General features: G+C 41.4%; 1 protein-coding gene across 2 annotated transcripts in view; it reads right to left on the reverse strand.

Moving 5' to 3' along the window:
- Window positions 1–21,643, reverse strand: part of RALGPS1 (Ral GEF with PH domain and SH3 binding motif 1) — a 632,069-nt gene that overhangs the window by 134,125 nt on the left and 476,301 nt on the right. For both annotated transcript variants that reach the window (XM_043981906.1, XM_043981905.1), the window contains exon 11: window positions 20,503–20,596. In XM_043981906.1, coding sequence (XP_043837841.1) covers window positions 20,503–20,596 — 94 coding nt within the window. The remainder of the gene's footprint in view (window positions 1–20,502; window positions 20,597–21,643) is intronic.

A 21,643-nucleotide genomic window follows, 5' to 3' on the forward strand; every position in this document is an offset into this window, starting at 1 on the left:
TTATTTTTAAAATTCTTTTTTAATTAAAAAAATTTTTTTGGCTGGGCAATGAGGGTTAAGTGACTTGCCCAAGGTCACACAGCTAGTAACTGTCAAGTGTCTGAGGCCACATTTGAACTCAGGTCCTCCTGAATCCAGGGCTGATGCTTCATCCACTGTGCCACTTAGCTGCCCCGCCTCTGCTACTCTTATCTATTTCTTTAACTCTTCTAGGAATTCTTTTTGGGCTTGGAATTTTTTTGAGGCTTTGATTATAGCTGTTTTCTGAGTTTGAGTCTTAGTCTTCCCTACCACTGTAGTAGTTTTTATGGTCAAGTTCATTGTTGTTGTTGTTTACTCATTTTCCAAGCCTATTTCTTCACTTTGAACTTTATGTTAAATTTGGGCCCTTCTGACCTGGGGATGGAAAGGCATTGTCTGTCCCAAGCTTTTAAAAAAGCAGTTTTTCATGCTACTGTTTTCAGAATTAGTTTTGGTAGTCTTCAAGTTTTTGGTGCTTCCAAGTGGTGTGATGTTGGGAGAGGTCTATATGCTGCTCTCATGGTCTGTGCTCTCATCTTCACCAGGAAGGGTCCTTACTCCCCTGCAAATGCAAGTGCTCCTTTTTGCCTTGGAACTTTGACCAGGGTCCCTGCTCCCTTGTAACTAACCACAAGCACTCCTCTCCACCCTAGAACTGCAACCCAAAACTGCATATGGGCAATAGAGTTGCCAATCATACCAGCTGTACTTAGTGCCAGCATAGGGTCCCCTGTACCCTCTTTCTGACCAGTTATGTAACCCAATTACTGTTTTTGGGCTGAGAGATCCCAAAGCTACTGTTGATACTACTCTCTAACATTTTACAGATTATATCTTTCTATGTCTCAGTTTCCTCATCTGGGTGGGGAGGGGTTTGGTCTAGATGACTTCTAAAGTCCCTTACAGCTCTAAATCTAGGATCTTATGAGGTTAATGCAGGTAAAGTGACTTGCCCAAAGAGCAAGGAGGATCATTAGATTATATATTTAGAGAAGGAAGGAAGCTTCAAGGAATCTTTTCTAAGTCATGTGAAGAACTAAGGCCCAGGGGTATTAAGTGATTTACCCAAAGTCATGTAAGTAGTAAATAGCAGAGGCAAGATTTGAACCCAAGTTCTTTGACTCCAAACCTAGCATTTTCCAGTGCCCCATGATACCTCCCAACTATAAGAGCTGGGATTTAAATCCTGATGTGAGGAGCCAGATAGGAAGTTTCTTCCAGTGGGAGACCATTAAAGAGCATGAGATAATGTGGCCTCAGACTTAGGATTGTAGCATAGGGAATGGAAAGGAAGGAAGTGAATTTAGGAGAGTCAAAAAAGAAATGACAGCATTTACTTATTGAAAATTTGGAGGTTTAAAAGAGCTTGATATTATGTAATCACAAGCTCTCAGTTGGAAGGGACTTCAAAGGTCATTTAGTTTGATCCATACCTTAGCAGGAATCCCTTTTCTTGAAGGCCTCAAAGGAAAAAGAAGCCTGTCCATTCCACTTTGGGACAGTTGTAATTATTAGAAGTGTTTTCTTACATTAAGCCTAAGTCTTCCCCTTCAGCTTTCACCTAACCTTCCCTTGTTGGTGAAGCAAAACAAATCTAATCTCTCTCTCACATAACAACCTTTTAAATATTTGAAGACAGCTACCATCTTCCCTCTTCTCTAGGCTAAATGTCTTCAGTTCCTTCTTTCAAACAGTGCTCACATGGCATGGTTTCCAGTCATCCCCTAGATCAAGAGTTCTTAAACTTTTTTGTGTCATGGACCCCTTTGGCAATCTGGTGAAGCCTATGGAGGAGACTTCTTAGAATAATATTTTAAATGCATAGAATAAAATATATAGAGCTACAAAAGAAACCAATTATATTGAAATAGTTATATAATTATATTTTTAAAAAAGGTTCATGGGTCTCAGGTTAAGAACCCCTGCTTTATATACATTCTAATGTATCAGTGTCTTCCCTAACATGTACTAGAACCGAACCCAATTATACAGATGTGGTCCAACTGGGGTTGTTGTTGTTTGTCCTTCTTTCTTGAAGAGGACCGTGACATGGGGAGGTGATGTCATTACTTGCAGTGAATTGGATTTAAGTGAGGGAGAGCTGTGCAAACTCACCAGCCTCACTCTCTTCCAGAGCCATCTAGGTCTAGTGGCGAGTTATCCATCAGGATGACTGGAGATGACCCCAAATGTTTAAGGCAATCAGGGTTAGATGACATGTCCAGAGTCACACGGTTAGTAAGTGTCAAGTGTCTGAGGCTGAATTTGAACTCAGGACCTCCTGACTCCAGGGTAAGTGTTCTATCCACTGTGTCATCTAGCTGCCCTCCAACTGGGGTAGAGTGCTCCTGGTTCATTATCTCTCTCATTTTAGATATAAGGCATCTATTAACATAGCTGAAGAGCCTGTTAACTTTTCTGTCTTTCATGTAACTCTCTTAATTTACTCTAAGTTTGCAGTCCACAAAATCCCCAGACATTTTCAAACATTGATCGCTAGCCAAATTCTAGGCTGCTTGTTATATGAATTCTTTTTCAGGTTGTCCTTGATGGCCACTGAGGTCCCTTCCAACTCTGAAATTCTATGGATTAAACAGATACAAAGTGAACTGGAGGGGTTGATGAGCAAGTAGGTACAGCTTCATAGGATAGTTTGTAACCATTGAAAAATGTTGACTAAGAGCCAGCATGGGTTCTTCATCTGTCCATCCCTCCCTTCCTTAAGGCTCAACACCAGTGCTACCTCCTCCAAAAACCCTTCTTTAACAACACCTTGCCCTCAGGTGAAACTGATCTCTTCCTCCAAAAATTTCTTATAATACTGTGCCTGGTCTTCTTTATACTATAGTATAATACTATGGTACTTCTTTAAAGCAGGATGTAACATGGAAGGCTTGAGAAGAAAAGCAAAGTGTTAAAACAGCTATTCTGTGGAGTATGTTAGAGTTAATTAGGGGAAAAGATTGTCTTATAAAACTAAGGGTTTGGCTGAAATTAGAGAACATGAAGTTGTAGTGGATCCAATCAACATAGTTGGATCCAGTCAACATAGTTGCATGTCTTTTTTCAGCACTGTTGAGCAGCATATGAGAATAGTGGAGAAAATGGATAGTGGAGATAATCCAGGGTTGGGATTTGTCAGGATATGCACTGTAACAGAAAATAGGGCAAGGAATTCAAGAGTAGAGGACAGAATATGGTTGAATATAACTACAGGGTCAAGATTGGTAAATGAAAAGGGCTAAGCCAGGCTAAAGGGAAAGGCCTGCTTTTCAAATTTGTAGGTGACATGTTGCATTACAGAACCATAATCTAAAATGACTGGTTGAGTTGAATAAGATGAATTTAATAGGAACCCATGTAAATTTTGTCTTGGGGTTAAAAGAAATCAAGTCTATAAGACATAGGAAGTATGGCATGAATTTACTTGAAAGTGATCTTGAAGTTTTAGTGGATTACAAATTCAATCATTCAGTAGTGTGATAAGGATTTGGAGCCAGAGATCAATATGAGAGATATTATTGTAAGGGGCTAAAATCCTAGCTAGTCTGTCTAAAATACCTAATGAGTGGTCGCCAATAAATTATAAGCTTTAGCAAGAGTTTAGACTTTTAAGCATTTATTAAAGAGAATAAGAATTTGGTGAAGAGAGAGAGAGAAAGAGGCCTAGATTCAGCTATCTATCTCGGGGAGCTACAGTTCTGCTACACTGTCCATGAGAGTCCTGGAGAAAGAGAGCAAGAGAACCAGCCTCACCCCCTCTTCCTCCCACTAGCAAACGTCACTTCCTGACACCAAAGAAAAGTCGCATGTCTTGCCCTCAGGTGCCTTCTCCTCATGGCAGAGCTTTCCTACAGTAAGTCTCCAGCAGGTGGAGTCATTCCAATTGTTACATTATGAAGGTAGAATTGACAACAATTGGCAACTGATTGAATCTTGATAGTGAGGGATGGGAAAGAGTCAAGGGTCCATGATACTTGAACCAGTGGAAACAGATAAGATTATGAAGAGAATGTACAGGAAGAGAAAAGAAGTGGATTGACCACTTAATAGGCCAGGGGATGGATGATCTGTCAAAAAAATAAAATAAAAAAGGAAGGGTGCTCAGATAGGTAAGAGGAAAATCAAGGAGCAGCCAGGCAGCACAATAGAGCGCCAGAGTCAGGAAGGCCTGAGTTCAAATCTGTCCTCAGATACTTACTAGCTCTATTACCTTGTACAAGTACCTAAACCTTTATTTGCCTCCATTTCCCCATCTGTAAAATAGGGATAATAATAGTACTTACTTCTCAGGGTTTTTATGAGGATCAAGTCAGATAATATTTGTGAAGTGCTTAGCACAGTACCCGGCATGTAGTAGGCCCTTATAAATACTTATTCCTTCCTCCTTCCCAAAAGCAAGCACTGTTGTGGATGATGAGGACAAGGAATGATAGTCCCAGAAAACCTGTACTTATTTCTAATCCAGCTTATGAGACATGGACAAACTATATCGAGAGTGTTAAAACAACTGGAGTATGTGCTTGCTGAACCATTGCTGCTGGTTTTTGTAAAATCACGGTAATGGGAGAAATGTTACATGACAGAAGATGAGCAAATGCTGTCCTGCTTTTGAAGAAGAGGGGGAATTTCTAAATTTATAAATCTTTGACGTTTGCTTTGGTATTTGGTGAAATTCTAGACTGTATTATTAAGTGGATAATTTGTAAGCATTTGTAAAGTGAAGTAGAAGTAACTAAGAGAGAGCATAGGTTCATTGAGAACAGGTCTCATTGAACTAACTTCCTTTCCTTTTTGATAGGCTTACCAGACAGGAAGGTCATGAGAAAGTTATAGGTATTTCAGCTAGGCATTTTAACAAAGTTATCATCATATCTTTCTGGACAAATTTGAGAAATATGGGATAAAAGGTGGTAGTATAGTTTGGCTGATTCATAACTGGCTGAATTATTGGAACCAAATTGTGGTTATTGCTAACTTGGAGGGACACAGATGTTCTCAAGACTTTGTGATTCTTTTTTTTTTTTTTTTTAGTGAGGCAATTGGGGTTAAGTGACTTGCCCAGGGTCACACAGCTAGTAAGTGTTAAGTGTCTGCGGCCAGATTTGAACTCAGGTCCTCCTGACTCCAGGGCCGGTGCTCTATCCACTGCACCACCTAGCTGCCCCGACTTTGTGATTCTTAAAACTCATTTTCCTCTTCCTGCTACCCTGCTACTATCAAGGATCTGCATGGAATTGAGGCCCATATTTTACTTTTGTTAATGGGTTACAGTGTTCAAATAATAAATTACCTAATGGCCAGTCGCCTGATAATGGGCTTCTCTATATGTAGTAGGCTCATCCTAGGATAGAAGACACAGCCTGATTGCTAATCTTATACATGAAGCTCCTCCTGCTTTCACAACCTTACAGAGTTTGGGATCCATTGGCAAAGCCTTTGATAACCCCAAAGACTCAAGATGGTGGAGTGAGAGTTAGCATTTTTGCTCAGCTTACCCAAATACCTTCTCCATAGCAAACTAGAAAACATACTATACTGAACTCTGATTGGGAAAGCCAAGAAAACTTCCCAGTGCGTCATTTTTCTAGCTCAGAACAGCTTAAGAAGCTATACAGAGAGGTCTATAGATGCTGGGGTGTGGGCTCACCAGGAACACAGCACAGCGGTAATGGAGTTGAGGAGCATTCTGACACCCAGGCACTATTAGCAGGAGAAGACTGAATACCAGAGCTAGAAGCACCAGGGAAGAAAAAGATCCCAGTGGACCCCTGAACTAGCACTATGAGCAGAAATGAGTGCTATGTGGCAGCTCTGTCACCCATGACCCAGTCTGGGGCTACAGTTCCAGGAAGGAGAGGAATAGTTATGGGAGAGAATACTAAAGACTTCTAAGGTCCTTTCCTGCCCTAGACCTATGATCCTTGTAGCCTGCGATTTCCTGAAGAATGAAGCAGGTATGGCTAAACAATAGTTTGTGTGAAAAAGATGTTTGAGCAGACTGTAAACTTGATATGAATCAACAGTGAGCCCTGTCAGCCAAGAAAGCTAATGCAATCTTATATATTAATAGAAACAATGTTTAGAATGATAGTTCCACTGTGCTCTACTCAGGTAAGACCATCTATGGGGTCTTGTGTTCAGCTTCAGGTGCCACATTTTAGGAAGGTCAGTAGCCAACTGAAATAAATCCAGAGGATGACTCGGGAACTCTTGAACTCTTGAACATGACATTGCCATCAAGGCTAGAAGCATCCATTTCAGAATCACTCTTCAATCACCTATGCACAGGGAAAGAATATACAAACCAGGAAAAGGCAGCCAAGGGCTGGGAGTCCAGTCTGGATCCTCTTCTAGGCAAGCACATGTTGCCACATTCTTGCAGCCACCACAGTTGCTATCAGAAAGGAAGAGGGAGGGGAATTTGCTCACACCCTCTCCTGCTTTGTAATTCTAAGAAAGAACCGTGAGAGTCTTAAGCACACATTTGAGAGAAGGGAAGAGAAGGAGAAAGATTGGGGGTGGGGGGGGGCAGAGTTACTCCAGACTGAATGGAAGACTCTTCCTGCCTCAGTGGTCATTGCTCTTTGGCACTGGCCTCCATACATTATGACAACTAGGGATCAAGGGACCAACAAGGGGTCTATGCCCTACAGCAGGAGGCCAGAAAACATGTCTTGCCCTGGGGCATGGGTGCTCCACAGAATGGCTCCCAGAGGACCATCTCCATCCATGCTTCATGGGGTGTGGCCCAATCCAACTCCCCTCTGTACATCCCAGGTCATTTTTATGGGCCCCAGTTTCCTGATTTTGAAATACTATTACTCTGTTACTTCTCAGTTTTGTGCCTAAGAAGGGGAGGAGGTTTATCTTGGTCATAGAAAGAGCAAAGCCATTCAGAAGACAGATTCAGCCTGTGGGGAGTGATGAGTTTTTGTTGTGAGAGTTTTACACAAGTATCCAGTCTGTAATCTGCCAGGGTACACTCCTATGGACAAATTCAGAGACCTCCAAGGTTACTCTGGAAGTACATTCTCAGTTTATAGGAGTCATCTGTGCAGCTGTTAGTATAAAAAGTCAATTGGGGTTGGGGGAGGGGGGCAAGGGAAGGGGAAGCAGGGAGGTTCTTTCCAATGGTTCAATCACTTAATCTCAGCCTTTCTCAGATAGATAATTCTGTCAAGTATGTGGGCACGAGGCTGTCGCCAACAACCCGGGAGGATTTCTCAAGTAGACACCGCAATCGTTTCCCCTTAACACACAGAGCCAGAGGAGCAGAGGCAGCCATCCAGAGCTCCTTAGGGTAGAAGAAGAAACTTTCCTTTGGCCAGGGACACCAAACCACACCCTTCCCTCCAGCCGAGCTTTAAGAGCCACAAGGGATGCCAAGACCCTGCATGCACCTTACCTCTGGGCTTTCAGCTCCCAGGCCCCAGGTGATGGCATGGCCAGGTTTGGTTCAAGCAACTTTATACACAAATTAGAGGGGAAGGGGAGAAGCAGGATTCAGGAGAGCCCCAACTCTGTAGTAAGCAAACTGTGGGTCAGCCGTATTTCAGGAAGAAGCTGCCCGCCTTCCCCCACCTGGCTCAAACTTTCTTTCCTAGACTTATTTTTATTTCCCTCCCTTTCTCTCACTCCGTGTTCCAGTCAAATAGTTTTACCTATTCCCTAAATTTTTCCTGCTATTACCCAACCTTGTGCCTTTCAACTGGCTATTCCATTTCCTGGAAGGCTCTCCCTCCTTCTTCATCTTTGCTTCTTGAGGTTCTACCTTCTCCACCAAAGAAGTTCCCTCCCATTGCACTTTTCCTTTGGGTATTCTAGATCTCTCCTTTCATTCTCTGTCTTGAATTATAACCTATTTGTATAAATGTCACACCTGCCTATTAAAGTGAAGCTCCTTGAGGTCAGGGACTATACCATTTTTCACCTTTGCATCACCTGACACCACACCCAGTAGGGGTGTAATACAGTAGGGGCTTAATAAATGTATATTGAATTGAAGGTGGAAATCATGAGTAAAGAGGATTGGGGGGCAGGGAATCTTATATTAGGACTCTAAAATGTAGAGCTGAAAGGGACCTTAGAGAACATCTCCTCTACCTTCCCTCATTTTATATTTCTCTAAGCCAGGTACAGTAGGTAACTCCATGAGAAAACTAGAAAAAAAGCCAGCAGTACTTTGCCCTTATTGCCCCTGTTTTTGGAAGAGATGCTGTTGCAAGGGAGGGCTACCTCACAACTTCCATCCTCAAGTGTTTCCCTATCCTGGGAGCCCCTTTCCCTGTAACTTTTTCTATGGCAGGGCTAGGATGCATATAGACCTCATAGGCACACATGTTGACCTGTACAAAGGTGATGTGGTTCCTCCAGCTGAAGCTGCCGGGACTTTTTCCAGGCTCTGGGGCTTGCCAGTGGCCCCTGTAGGCTTCTTACACTTCCCATCCTTTCCTATTCAGTTGCAGTGACAATGCTAGAAGCTATACATGATCTTCAACTATATTAGAAAAATGAGACACAGGCATGAAGGAATCCACAAGTCGCATTTCTATAGCCTACCGAGGCTTGTGAAGCATGGTCTTCACCACAACCTTGTGGGCCTGGATAGCAAAGTATAATAACCCCCATTTTATAAATAAGGAAACTGAGACATAGGTGGAGGGGAAGTGCCTTGACCAGGGTCATCTAAGTAGTAAGAATTGGAGCTGGGATTTGAAGCAAAGGCACTTGGCTTCACACTCTGGGCTCTTTTTACTTACATCATACGGTTTCATTCTACCCCATGAGTGTCCTCAACATAGAGGTTCAAATCTAGACTCTATGCCTGGCTTCCAGAGCCCTCTATAATCTGGCCCCCACTACAGACTCATCTTTCACCGCTCCTTGAAGTGGTCCTTCCTTGCCTCTTTATTAAGTGTCCTCCTTATTGTCCCTAAAATTCACTGTGCTCTTTTGGGTCTTCCTTCTACTTCAACCAGTTTTTTTTTTAACACATGTGTTACAGCAAAATGGAAGTTACAATACTTATCCTATCTAGATTGCCCTGAAGAGAAGTACTTTGAACACAGCAGACACTTAGTAGATGTTTCTTGAATGAATGAATGTGTTATTTCTTTTTCTTGAAATGCCATCCCCTCCTCTTTTTCATCTGACCAAATCCTTCAAAGACCATCTCAAATCTTCTCCAGCCCATATCTTTCCCTTCTCTAAATAATACTAACAAAACTATGAATAACAGTCAGTCATTCAGTAAGCATGTATTAAGTACCTATTATGTGCAAGGCACAGTGCTAAGCACTGGGGGGTACAAAGAAAGACAAAAGACAGTTCCTTGCTCTTAGGAGTTTACAGTCTAATGGGGAGGACAGCAAACAACTGATTAGCAGAAGGGAAGATTAATTGGGGAATGGCTGAACAAATTATGGTATATGATCATGATGGAATACTACTGTACTATAAGAAATGATGAGCTCAATGAATTTAGAAAAACCTGTATAGACTTGCGTGAAATAATGGAGAGCAAAATAAGAAGAACAGCAATATTGTTTCAAGAACAACTTAGAGTAACTAAGTCATTTTAATTATTAGAAATATCCAAATTAACTACAAATGCCCTATGAAGGCAGACACTATCTAAATCCAGAGAAAGAATTGATAAATAGATGTATGTATAGAATGATTTCACATATATATGTATGGCTATCCATATATATATATATGTATGTATATATATGTGTGTGTGTATATATACATACACACATATTTACATACACATTTGTGTCTAATGGTAGCCATCTCTAGGGTGGAGAGGGAGAAAAGAAGAGGAAAAATAAAGGTACGTGATAATTTTATTATGTATTTAAAAGTAATGGCAAGTTGTACATAATAGATTTATAGTATCATGTGCAATCATCTTTTTTTCCCTATTCTACTATGTTATGGAAATGCTTGTTTTATTTCTTAAATTCAGAATAAAATAAATTTTTTAAAAGAGAGATTGGAAAAGGCTCCTTGTAAAGGTTGATATTTTGGCTGGGACTTGAAGGATGTCTAGGCATGGGGTCCCAGCCAGTGAAAATGCCTGGAGGTGGGAAATGGAATGTCTTGTTTGAGGAATAGCAAGGAGGCCAGTGTCATTGGATTGCAGAGTGCATGGACAGGGAATAAAGGCATAAGAAAACTGGACAGCTGGGAGGTCAGGTTATAAAGGGCTTTTTGATGCCAAATGGAGCATTTTATATTTTATCCTGAAGGCACCAGAGAGACACTGGACTTTGACAGTTAAATGGTGGGTGGACTGGAGTAGGGAGAGATTTGTGGTGAAGAAACTAACCAGAAGGTTGTTGTAATAGTCCAGGTGTAAGGAGATGGAGGCCTGCACCAGGGTAGTGGCAGTATGTTAAAGGACACGGTAATGAACCCAGTCAGTATAGTTGCATAACTTTCTCCCACTTTGTTCAGCTTCAAGTGTATAGGAGTAAAAGGAGCAAATGGTTGGAATGATCCAAGGCTGAGGCTTGACAGAGCAAGATTGGCCATATGGAATGGGCACAAGTGACTCAAGAGAAAGGAGAGAACTCTATACTCAAGAGAAGTATAGAGTTGAACTAGTTGCCCAAGGGGACAAGATGGGAAGGGGAGTGTAGCCAGTGCAGGGATGACATCCTCCAAGAGAACCCAGGGGTTGAAGGCTTGGAGGTCATGGTGCTGATAAAGAACCAGATTCGGAGTTGCAAGGAAAAGGTAGAGGTGGAATAATATTGAATAGTGTTTTACAGTTTCAAAGCATATTCCTCAAAACAACCCTGAGTTAGGTAGTATGTTGTATATTATGCCCAGTTTGCCAATGAAGCTCAGAGAGATTAAGCAACATGCTGAAAACTACATGACTAAGTTGCCATGTAGAGGCATTGAGATGGTACAGTGGAGACAGCCCTTGGCCTGGAGTCAGGAAGACCTGAATTCAAGTTCATCTTTAAACACTTACTAGCTGGGTGACCTTGGGCAAGTCACTTAACCTCTGTCTGCCTCAGTTTCCTGAAATCTGAGCCATTGTGAGGATCAAATGAATTAATATTTGTAAAGTGCTTAGCACAATGCCTGACACATAGTAGGCATGTAATAAATATTTATTCCCCTCTCCTCACCTTCCTACTAGTTAAATGATAAAGTTGGGGCTTGGATTCAACTCTTGTTTCCCCTACACTCCCAAATCAGGAACTCTTACTATTATATTGGTTGTTGTCCTTCATTCTCAAAGATCACCAAGATGACATCACTGCTTTGGTGATATAGCGGTTAGCATAGCTGTTGCCTTTCAAGTAGCTGGCCTGGTTTCTGTCTAACATACTGTAACGATTGGAATGACACTACCTGCTGGAGACTTACTGTAGAAGAGTTCCACCCATGAAGTGAAGGTCTTTGAGGGCAAGACCAGGAGTCTTTTCTTTGGCGTAAGGAAGTGATGCGGGCGAGTGGGAGGAGGAAGGAAGAGACTGGCGCTCAGTCTCTCTCTCTTTCCTGAGGACTCTGGTGGAGAGCGGAGCTAGAAATGTGCTCTCCCTTTAATAGATAGAAATCTAGGCCTTTCTTCTCTCTTTATTGAATTCTTATTCTCCTTAATAAATGCTTAAAAGTCTAACTCTTGCTAAAGCTTATAATTTATTGGCTACCACTCATTAAATAGTTTAGACAGTTTAGCTAGAATTTTAGCCCTTAACAATACTAAACCATGCCAGCTTTCAAAGTACTTAGGGCCCATATTTCCCCTATTGACCCTCAGCCTTATTCTCCCTTGCACTGCTATTTAACTATTTTCTGTTTATATGTCTTGTCTCCTCAGGCAGGTTATAAATTCCACACAGTCAGTGATTGTATCTCCGACCTTGAAGGTAGTGACTGTGGGAGTAAAAGGAGAGGGTGGTGATACCATTAGCTATGCTCTATGAAGACACTGTCCATGGCCACACTCTTCACTTACACATCTTCTTTCTCTCATCCCTCTTTAGTGATATTCCTCATCCCTCACTTCCAAGTCTACACTGTCCTTTTGCCACCATTGCTCAGGAAGCCTTATCCCTTGAGGTTCACTCCATCCATTTTTAACAACTGACTCAAATCCAAATCCCGGTTGTCTATTGGCTCCAGATCATTCCCTCCATCATTCTCAAAGACTTCAGCACTGGGTTGGCAATCTTCTCCACCCCAAAACCCATCCTCATGCTTGAGGGCTCAAATTTACACACCGGTGTCCCTCGAACACCAGAGCTATCCAAAAATGAAATGAGGGAGCTGGTAAGCTCCCTGTCACTGGTAGTCTTCAGAAAAAAAAGACTTCATCTCTAGTTGTTAAGTGTATTGCCAGGGGTATTCTCTTTCAGATATGGTTTGGACTACATGGCCCTGGAGGTCCCTTTTTTCCAACTCTAAAATTCCATGATTCTGTCCCTTCCAATTGTGAGACTATTGTTATTTGGTCTGTTTTAACTTAAGAGGTTCCACATGATGGATGATCAGAGCCAGGATAACTCCCATTTCTATAGCTCTTTAGGATATATACTGATTTTTTTCCTCACCATAGGTGAGGGAGGTAGACAATACATTATTCCCATTTGACAGAGGAGAAAACTATAGCCCAGAGATGTACTCACTTGCTTATTATGGTCACCCCTCTATAACGCATTAGAGGTAAGGTTGGAACCTGAGTGTCCTGACTCAAGGTCAGCTTCTCTTTCACATTACTTTTTCCTGCCTGGAGATTTTCTGATATTCCATTGTGATGACCCCTGCCTCTACCACCCCCACAAAAACTGTCCCAAAGCTGGGGAAGGAGCCATAGACTGAGCCTGCTCTGTCATCTACATAAATGCCCCTTTGCAGGAAGCGCCAGTACTTGGGGTGGAAAATGAGGCCGGGGGGCTTTCTTTAGGGTGAGCCACAAGAAGCTGCCTCTGTTCTGTTCACCAGAAAGCCCCACCCTGTTCTTTCCACACTAAGCTTTGATTTTTCCCCCTTTCCTTGCAATCAAAATCCCCAAAACACAGACTCAGTAAGCTGCGGGGAAGAAAATGAATGTGTCCTCAGTGGGTGGGTTTCCCACATTAAACAAAACAAAAATCCCTCATGAAAATACAGGCAAACATTACTGTTCAGAATCAACGCTTGGGATTTTTAAACATCCTTCAAAATTTAAATAGTAGTGACTCATAGTTTGCAAAATGTCCAAGGATTAGCTCATGGTAAAAAGTATTTATAGACCATTTTCCTTCTTTTCTTTGAAAGGATATTAGAGCTAATGAAAAACTACTGTCCATGGAACCTTAACATTGTCACATGAATTGGAATATCTTATCCAAGAATGTAAGTGGGGAACATTTGCACAGTGGGGTGCCCTTTCCAGGAATAGTAAATGCCTTTTTTTTTTGTCGAAATAGCTTGCTCAGTGGCAGTTACGACTGCTTTAATCAACCAGGCCTGTCTGGGGTTCATCATATGTGAAATTCTCTCAAAGGGTTGAAATAATTGCCAGGTACACACTTGTCCTCATAGCAACTACACGGAGTTCCAGAATGTTACAGAATAACATTAATGAAATCTATAGTCATTCTTAAGAAATCGACCTCGATGTTCACATATTGCCCATACCACACTGTCCAGCTAGAAGGACAGTCCATTGATTCAGTCCAGCGATGAGACAATGAGCTGTGCTTAGAATTACAAAGGAAAGTAATAATAATAATAATATATACAATTATATATATATATTATATAATGTATCAAAGTTTACAAAGCCCTTTACATGCATTATTTTTCTTGGTCCTCATAACCACCCTAAAAGATAGATGCAATAGGCATTATGCCCATTTTGCAGATGAGGAAAATAAGGCTCTGAGTTGTTAAATGACTTGCCCTGGGTAACACAGCTAGTAACGGTCAAAGGTGTGATTTGAACTTGGGTCTCCCTGACTTTGAGTGTAGCACTGTGCCATGCGACCTCCCATGGGTGCAAAGGATTTAACCTTCCTGGGGCACAGTTTGCTCTTTGGCAAAGTCAAGGATGTGGGCTGGTTGGTCCCTAGGGTCTCCTCCAGCGCTAAGTCCTCTAGGATTTTTTAAAGAGAAAATGGGGAAGGGGGAGGGGAAAGTGGCTCATAATCCCTTTCTGTATTTGAGAGGCAATGATAAGGGATGAGATTTGACAGGAATAGGAGCAATGAGAGGAAATTACAGGGTTATAGATTTTGGCACGGCATAAGGGGAAAAAACCCCTCACGATAAGAGATGTCTAAAAGTTCAATGGGCCCCTCAAAAGACTCCACTAGCATTCTTCAGGCAGAGGCTAGAAGTAGTTGGGGATATTGTAAAGGGGATTTATATTCCGGTCCTTGTTGGGCTATATGAACTCTGAGAGCTCTTCCAACCCTGAGGTTTAGTGCCTTAGAGATCTAGTTTAATACCTCATTTTACAGATGGAGAAACAGACCCCAGGAGGTGAATCCAAGGTCTTTGCCATTTATTAGCTGTCTGATCTTGAGGAAGTTACTTTCTCATTTAAAACTTCAGTTTCCTCATCTGTAAAATTAAGAAGTTGGATCTGATGATGTTCAAGGTTCTTTCTAGCTCCAATGAACTCAGGATGACTCCGTTGTATTTCACTGAGAACCAAATCGGGCTGTGAGCAACTCACCTTGCTCCAAAGACCTGAAGAAGAAATACAAATGGAGTAATCCTATATGTAAGATCACAGATTTAGAGGTGTAAAGAACCCTAGAGGTCATCTAGGCTCACCTTCTAATTTTACAGATGAGGCAACTGAGGCCCAGAGGGGTTAACTCACTTGCTTAAGGTCATAGCAATAATAAATAGCAGAGTCAGGATTTGAACTCAAGCCTCCTGACTCCAAATCCAACAGGCTTTCCCTCGATCCTTGCTCTCTTAGCTCAGGCCCATGCAGACTTGAGCCTTATTCTGCAGAGTTACCTCAGGGTTACTCCTATCCAAATGGATTTTTGCTTTAGAATTGAGAATGTAGAAATTGTCTCTTAACAATCTAGAGTCCCCTGGGCTAGCCTGAGTCCATTTCTCTTCTTCTTCTCTGTGTCTGCCCTCCTCAAATACCCAGTCTGAGACCCCACTAGAGGCTGCTTCCATGGACTCACTGCATTTTTCCCTATGCAACTTCAGGAACATCACTTCCATTTCTTAGGCCTCAGTTTCTTCTTCTGTAACCTAAGAATTCTGGACTTGATGATCTTTAAGTGACTTTTTAGCTTTCTTGTTCTTTGTTCTCAGACTAGCTGAAGTGCAAATACCTTTAGATTTTCCTTCCATGATTATACTGCAAACAATTAAGGAGCAAGAAGCAACCCTTGCCTATATTCAAACTAACCAAAGGCCACTTGGATTCTAACCAATCCAACTTGGGGCAGAGATCACACATGGAAAATTTCATGTGAAAAGGAAAGTTCTTACGAGAGTTCAGACTAACTGGGAGCTACCACAAGTGTTTTGCAAGCCAATTTGCAACCTCAGTTTGCTACCACAACTATCTCACACACACACACACACACACACACACACTACACATGTTCATTCATGTGCATATACACATGCCCTCATACTCTCACATGTACACGTCCTCACATTTTGACACACACATGCCTCCTCATGCTCTCACATGCACACACACCCTAATTCACTCTCTTTCACACATACTTGTACCCACACACATATCCCTCAGATTTTCACACTCACATGCACATGCACCCTCACAACATACACATATACTCTTATATTTTCTCACACAAATTCTCACAGTCTAACACACATATACATACACACACACCCTCACATTGTTGCACACTTATACCATAAAACTCTCATACATATACCTACTCACAGTCACATACAACCTCACACTAAGACTACATGAATATTGGGTTTTTGTTACCAGATGAATTTTGTGCACAAAAATGTTCCAGTGAGCTTCACAGCTTGCATTCAGAAGCCAGGAAAATAAATTAACTAGGATTTGGAATGAAATAATGTCTCTATGACTCTGTCTTTACTAATGTGCCAAACAATGATTGATGAGCAATTATAACCGAATTCAGTTTAAGCCAACCAACATTTATTATGCACCTAAAATGTATATTGTTTTGGGCTAAGTACTGGGAACACAAAGGCAATCCTGTTTTCTTTTTCTTTTTTGCGGGGCAATGAGGGTTAAGTGACTTGCCCAGGGTGACACAGCTAGTAAGTATCAAGTGTCTGAGGCTGGATTTGAACTCAGGTCCTCCTGACTCCAGGACTGGTACTTTCTCCACTGCATCACCTAGCTGCCCCAACCGTCCTGTTTTCAATAAGCTTACAATCTAATATGAAAAAAAATAAAGAGGAAGAAGATCAAGTATGCCTGCAAATGGCTATCATTTAAGGAAAGGTGAAATAAGCACTAAGGAGAGGTCTAGCAGTGCTGGTATAAAGCAGAGATCCCTGTTACCTAGAGGAGTTGTAGCTGGAATTCTAGGGAAGGCTTCCTAAAGGAGAAGGCAGCTATGCTGGACCTTGCAGGAAGCAAAGTAATTCAATGGATGGACATGGGTAGGATTTCAGCTCAGGCAAGGGAGCATGGCAGAATGTGCAAGGCAGGAGCAAAGGAATGGAGATAAGAGAGGGTAGAACAAGAGTGAAAGACAGAGCAAAGCCCAGCTTGACAAAAAACAGGCTGTACGAAGGGGAACAGTCTCAGATAAGGCTAGATAGATAGACTGAGCTACATTATGGAAGATCTTGAACGTCAGAGTCAGGAGTTTATGTTTGATTCAGGTAGTAGGGTATTAGGGTACGATTGAAAATTTTAAGTTATTTAAGATTTGTGCCCTTGGAATTAGGATGTTACATCAATGTTATATCAAAGGTTAAATTATGGGTCTTCTTGTTGACAAATAAACTTTTCAGAAAAGGGCCTTTGCCACTGGTGTTTTATAAAATACAAGTATGATAAGGCTGATTTTTCTGTGTAAGGGGGTAATTAGTCTCATTATTTTGTAATCATCTTGCAAAGAGATTGCAGACCCCCTAAAAATATCAGGGCTATTTGAATGTTACTTATGTTGATGGAATGAGCAAGAGGTTGTAGTTGACAGGAACTGTTTCTCTCCTGAAAGCAATCTGTTAGGACAGGTAGATTAGGGAATTTTTTTTTTTTGCGGGGCCATGGGGGTTAAGTGACTTGCCCAGGGTCACACAGCTAGTAAGTGTAAAGTTTCTGAGGCCGGATTTGAACTCAGGTACTCCTGAATCCAGGGCTGGTGCTTTATCCACTGCGCCACCTAGCTGCCCCGGGAATTTTTTAATATGGAAGTTGTAGTAGAAAGAAGAGTTGTCCTGGAATCAAAATGTATGGTTTCAAAACAAAAAAACAAACAACAACAAGAACAACAACAACAAAAAGGGCAGCTAGGTGGTGCAGTAGATAGAGCACCGGCCCTGGAGTCAGGAGTACCTGAGTTCAAATCCGGCCTCAGATACTTTACACTTACTAGCTGTGTGACCCAAGGCAAGTCAAGACCCAATTGCCTCACCAAAAAAACAAAAAACAACAAAATGTATGGTTTCAAATTCTGGCTCTGATACTGACTAGCTTTATGATCTTGAGCAAAACACTTTATGCACCCTCAACTTTTTTTTAATCTATAAAATAAGGTCATAATACTTAAGTAGGGGGTAGGACAATTTTGGTTACTAGGTAAAGTAAGGCAAAGATCACCAGCTACTCTAACTCATTCCTTTCAGTATTGTTCCCCAAGTTGATTTTGATGGCAAAAAGAGGCATTATGAGTACTGAAAAAAGTCTCCCAATCCTAGCCCCACCCAGCCCCTTTGTAGTTTTGATAAGTGGAATCCCCAGGATGATTTGAAGGAGAGCTGGTTTAGCAAATTATTGTGTGTTTCTTGTCTTTTTTTCTCCCATGATCTTCCACAGGGAAATTGAAGCTATGTGCTAGGGGCATTGATTTAGATTTTTTGAGATTATATGGGCATCACTGGCACAAACTATTATAATACAATGGAAAGAGCACTGGCTCAGAAGTCAAAGACCATGGGTTCAAATCCCATCTTTGACATTTACTGCCTGTGTGACCTTTGACGAATCCTTTCATCTCCCTGGCCTTTAGCTTCCTCATCTTTAAATGAGGGGGTAGGAGTAGATGACCTCCAAGGTCTCTTCCAGTTCTAGAGCAATGATTTGATCATCCATTACCTCCTGCTTTTGTTACATGACCAGCCTTCCTGTTTTGTTTGGGCTTCCTTTTGATAATGTGTCTTCTGCTCCCACTTTTTTGCTGGTAATGTGCTACCCCTAACACACATTTCTCCATTGCTTTTGGATTAGTGATCTGTAGCTTGAACTCTTTGGAAACAGTTATTCCATGATTCACAGTCATATTGCCTCACAGGAGGAGAAAACTGGTATTAAAAATATGGTCTTTTCATTCAGGAAGAAGCTTGAGTTATTGAAAAGCACACACAATTTCTCAAATGCAATTTGATTTACTTTCTTCCTCTTATTCAATTCTAGGCCCAGTTCATTGTCCATTTTCAATATCCAGCCAACATCTATGCAGTGATAGACCAGCTCAATGGACTATCTATCCAAGTGTGTACCATAGTTCATTACTATAGTGTTTTGAGACTTAGAAGACTTTGGCAAAAGAGTTAGACTGGCCTGTGAATGCTGAAAGCAAGAAGCATGTGTGTGTGTGTGTGTGTGTGTGTGTGGTGTGTGTGTGTGTTTTTCACACAAGGAAAATTACATAGGGGGCAGATTCCTTATTAACAACTCATGTAAAGTACTTTGCTGTTTGCAAAGCCCTGACCTTAAAATCCTGTGAGGTAAGTATTACAAATATCATTGTCCCCATTTAACAGGTAAAGAAACTGAGGCTCAGAGAAGATAAGTGACTTGCCCAGGCTTAAACAACTAGCAAATGTCAAAGCTGGAATTTGAACCCAGGTGTTCAAATTCCTGCCTTTAAATCCAGGACTCTTTCCACTATATTATGCTGCTTCTCATTATACTACACAACAGCCTAACAATTAGAGCTACACATCAGTGGAATGAGCTGACCTCTAAGGTAATGAGTTCCCCATCATTTCAAGTGTCTAAATAGAAACTATTAAGTATTTTATAGGAGGGATTTGTGTAGTGGGCAAGAGATTTTCCTTGCTCTAAGGATAGTCCCAGCTCTGAAACTCTGTGGTTCCAGTACTTCTCAAACACACGTAAAATCAGTGAGAGCTCTGTTTCCTTTCATGGAGCTAAGCAAGATTGAATTGAGAAGAGCCACCTTCCCCCCCTTGCTGTTTATCTGGCTCCTTTCCCCTTTCTTTTATTTCTTTTCTGATCTCACTCCTATCCTGCTTTCCTTTTCTTTCCTTAATTACTTCTCTTTATTATCTTAACCTCCCCCCTTATTATGTACTACTTCAAATGCTTCATCAAAACACATACAGTTTGGGGCAGCTAGGTGGCACAGTGGATAAAGCACTGGCCTTGGATTCAGGGGGACCTGAGTTCAAATCCAGTCTCAGACACTTGACACATCACTAGCTGTGTGACCATGGACAAGTCACTTAACCCTCATTGCCCTGCAAAAACACACACACACACACACACACACACACACACACACACAAAACCATATATAGTTCACTAGGTTAGCAATCCTATCGTTGTAAATTCTAGACAACAGAGACCCCTTGAAGTGTCTTCCATTGAGACATCTCAAAATATCTCAAGCAGTGAGAAGACCCAAGACATATCACAAGATGAGACAAACTAAGGTTTGTTACCCAGTGAGACATCTTGTACTGTGTCAATCAATGAAAGGACTTGAGGCATGTCAAACAATGAGACAACCTAAGATATAAAATAGAATAAATGTGTAGTTTTATTGTATTGGATGATCCAAGGCATCTTAGCCTTGGGTATATCTCAAACCATGTCACTCAATGAGAAATTACAAGGTGTCACCCAATGGGATATCCTCAACTCTGTGTCCCCAATACTCAAGATAGACATCTTGAGTCATGCCATTCAGTGAAACAAACCAAGATGTCTGTCACTAATGAGATGTCCTAAGGTATGTTACCGACTTAGAAATTTTTAAGTGAGTCTCTAAACCTTAGAAATATCATCCAATGAGATCGGTATAGTAAACTCTCCCCACCCACCTCAAATCTCAAATCATGAAAAAAAATTATTTGATGACAAGATCAACCAAATAATGTCTGCTTTCCATCTTTTCAGACCTGCTAGGCCATTAACATGGTTGCTCATTTGCGGCTCAAAATTACCCCAGAGCAAGAACTGAGGGACAGTTTTAGATTTCAGTGGAGTCTCTCAAACCCTGGGTAGTCACCATCCTGACACAAAGATCCAGACTGGCCATTTCCTATCATAGTTTGACTTACTTGTAATTGTCATCTTCAACAAACTTCTGAAGCTCCTCAATATAGCGAACAGACTTCAAATACTTTTGTACATGTGGTAATGTTATGAGGTGATCTGTAAAAATCAGAAAAAAACTCACTCATTTCAAATTCCTCAAGCATGTATTAAGTGTCTATTGTGAACAAGGCTCTATGAAAGCTGCTGTAGAGATACAAAGAAAAAAGAATGACATGGTCCCTGTCCTCATGGAGATTATCTAATTGAGTGAAGAACATATATAAAAGTTATTATAACACATGGGAGAGTGAGATAAGTGCAAAGAAAAGGGGCAGGCAAAGTCCTATCAGAAATTGGAGGAGAGACTACTTTCGTATGGGAGGGTGGAGGTTAGGGAGGAAGGTTGGTTTCATGTGGAGGTAGCATCTAATTTGGGGCTTGGAGGAAGGGAATGACTCGAAAAGATTCATAGTTTAGGTGGTGAGTGGGGCTAGTAATGGTGGTGGCAAATATGGCATGGAGAGGGAAAAGGGTAGAATTATAATGAAAGATGCAGAATAATACATTTGGTTGCTCCTAATTGGACTTCATACCTCCAGCCTATTTCCTCTAGTCTGTCTTCCTAGTCTTATACGTACAGAACAATCAGGGAGGTGACATGGGATAAAGTTGGTTTGAGCCAGATTGTGAAGGACATTAAATACCAGGATTAGAAATTTAAACTTTATTGGTTAGAGAATGGGGAAACCCTTAAGGTTTCTGAGGAGAAGAGAAACATATACGGAACAATAGGAAGATTACTCTGGAAGTAGTGTGGAGGACAGATTATAGAGAGGAGAGAGTAGAGGCATGAAGTCCAATTAGGAGGTTCTTGTACTACTGCAGGAAGAAAGGATGAAGACTTGAATTAGTGTGGTAGCATTGGGAGGGGGGAATAGAGGATGGATGCAGTAGATATTTCAGAGATAGAGACAACAGCATTTGGCAATTGATTGATTAGGGTGGAAGGAAGGAGAAGAAAGAGTAAAAAATGATTCTGAGGTCTTGATGTAATGTTTGGGAGGTTGGAATGCCATCACCAAAACCAGAAAATATGGCAGGTGGATAGGAGAGGTGGAAGATGAGAGATGAAGAGTTCATTTGCAGCTTTGTTGTCTGAGGTAG

The sequence above is a fragment of the Dromiciops gliroides genome, chromosome 2 (genome assembly GCF_019393635.1).
Source record: "Dromiciops gliroides isolate mDroGli1 chromosome 2, mDroGli1.pri, whole genome shotgun sequence".
Classification (NCBI taxonomy): Eukaryota; Metazoa; Chordata; class Mammalia; order Microbiotheria; family Microbiotheriidae; genus Dromiciops; species Dromiciops gliroides.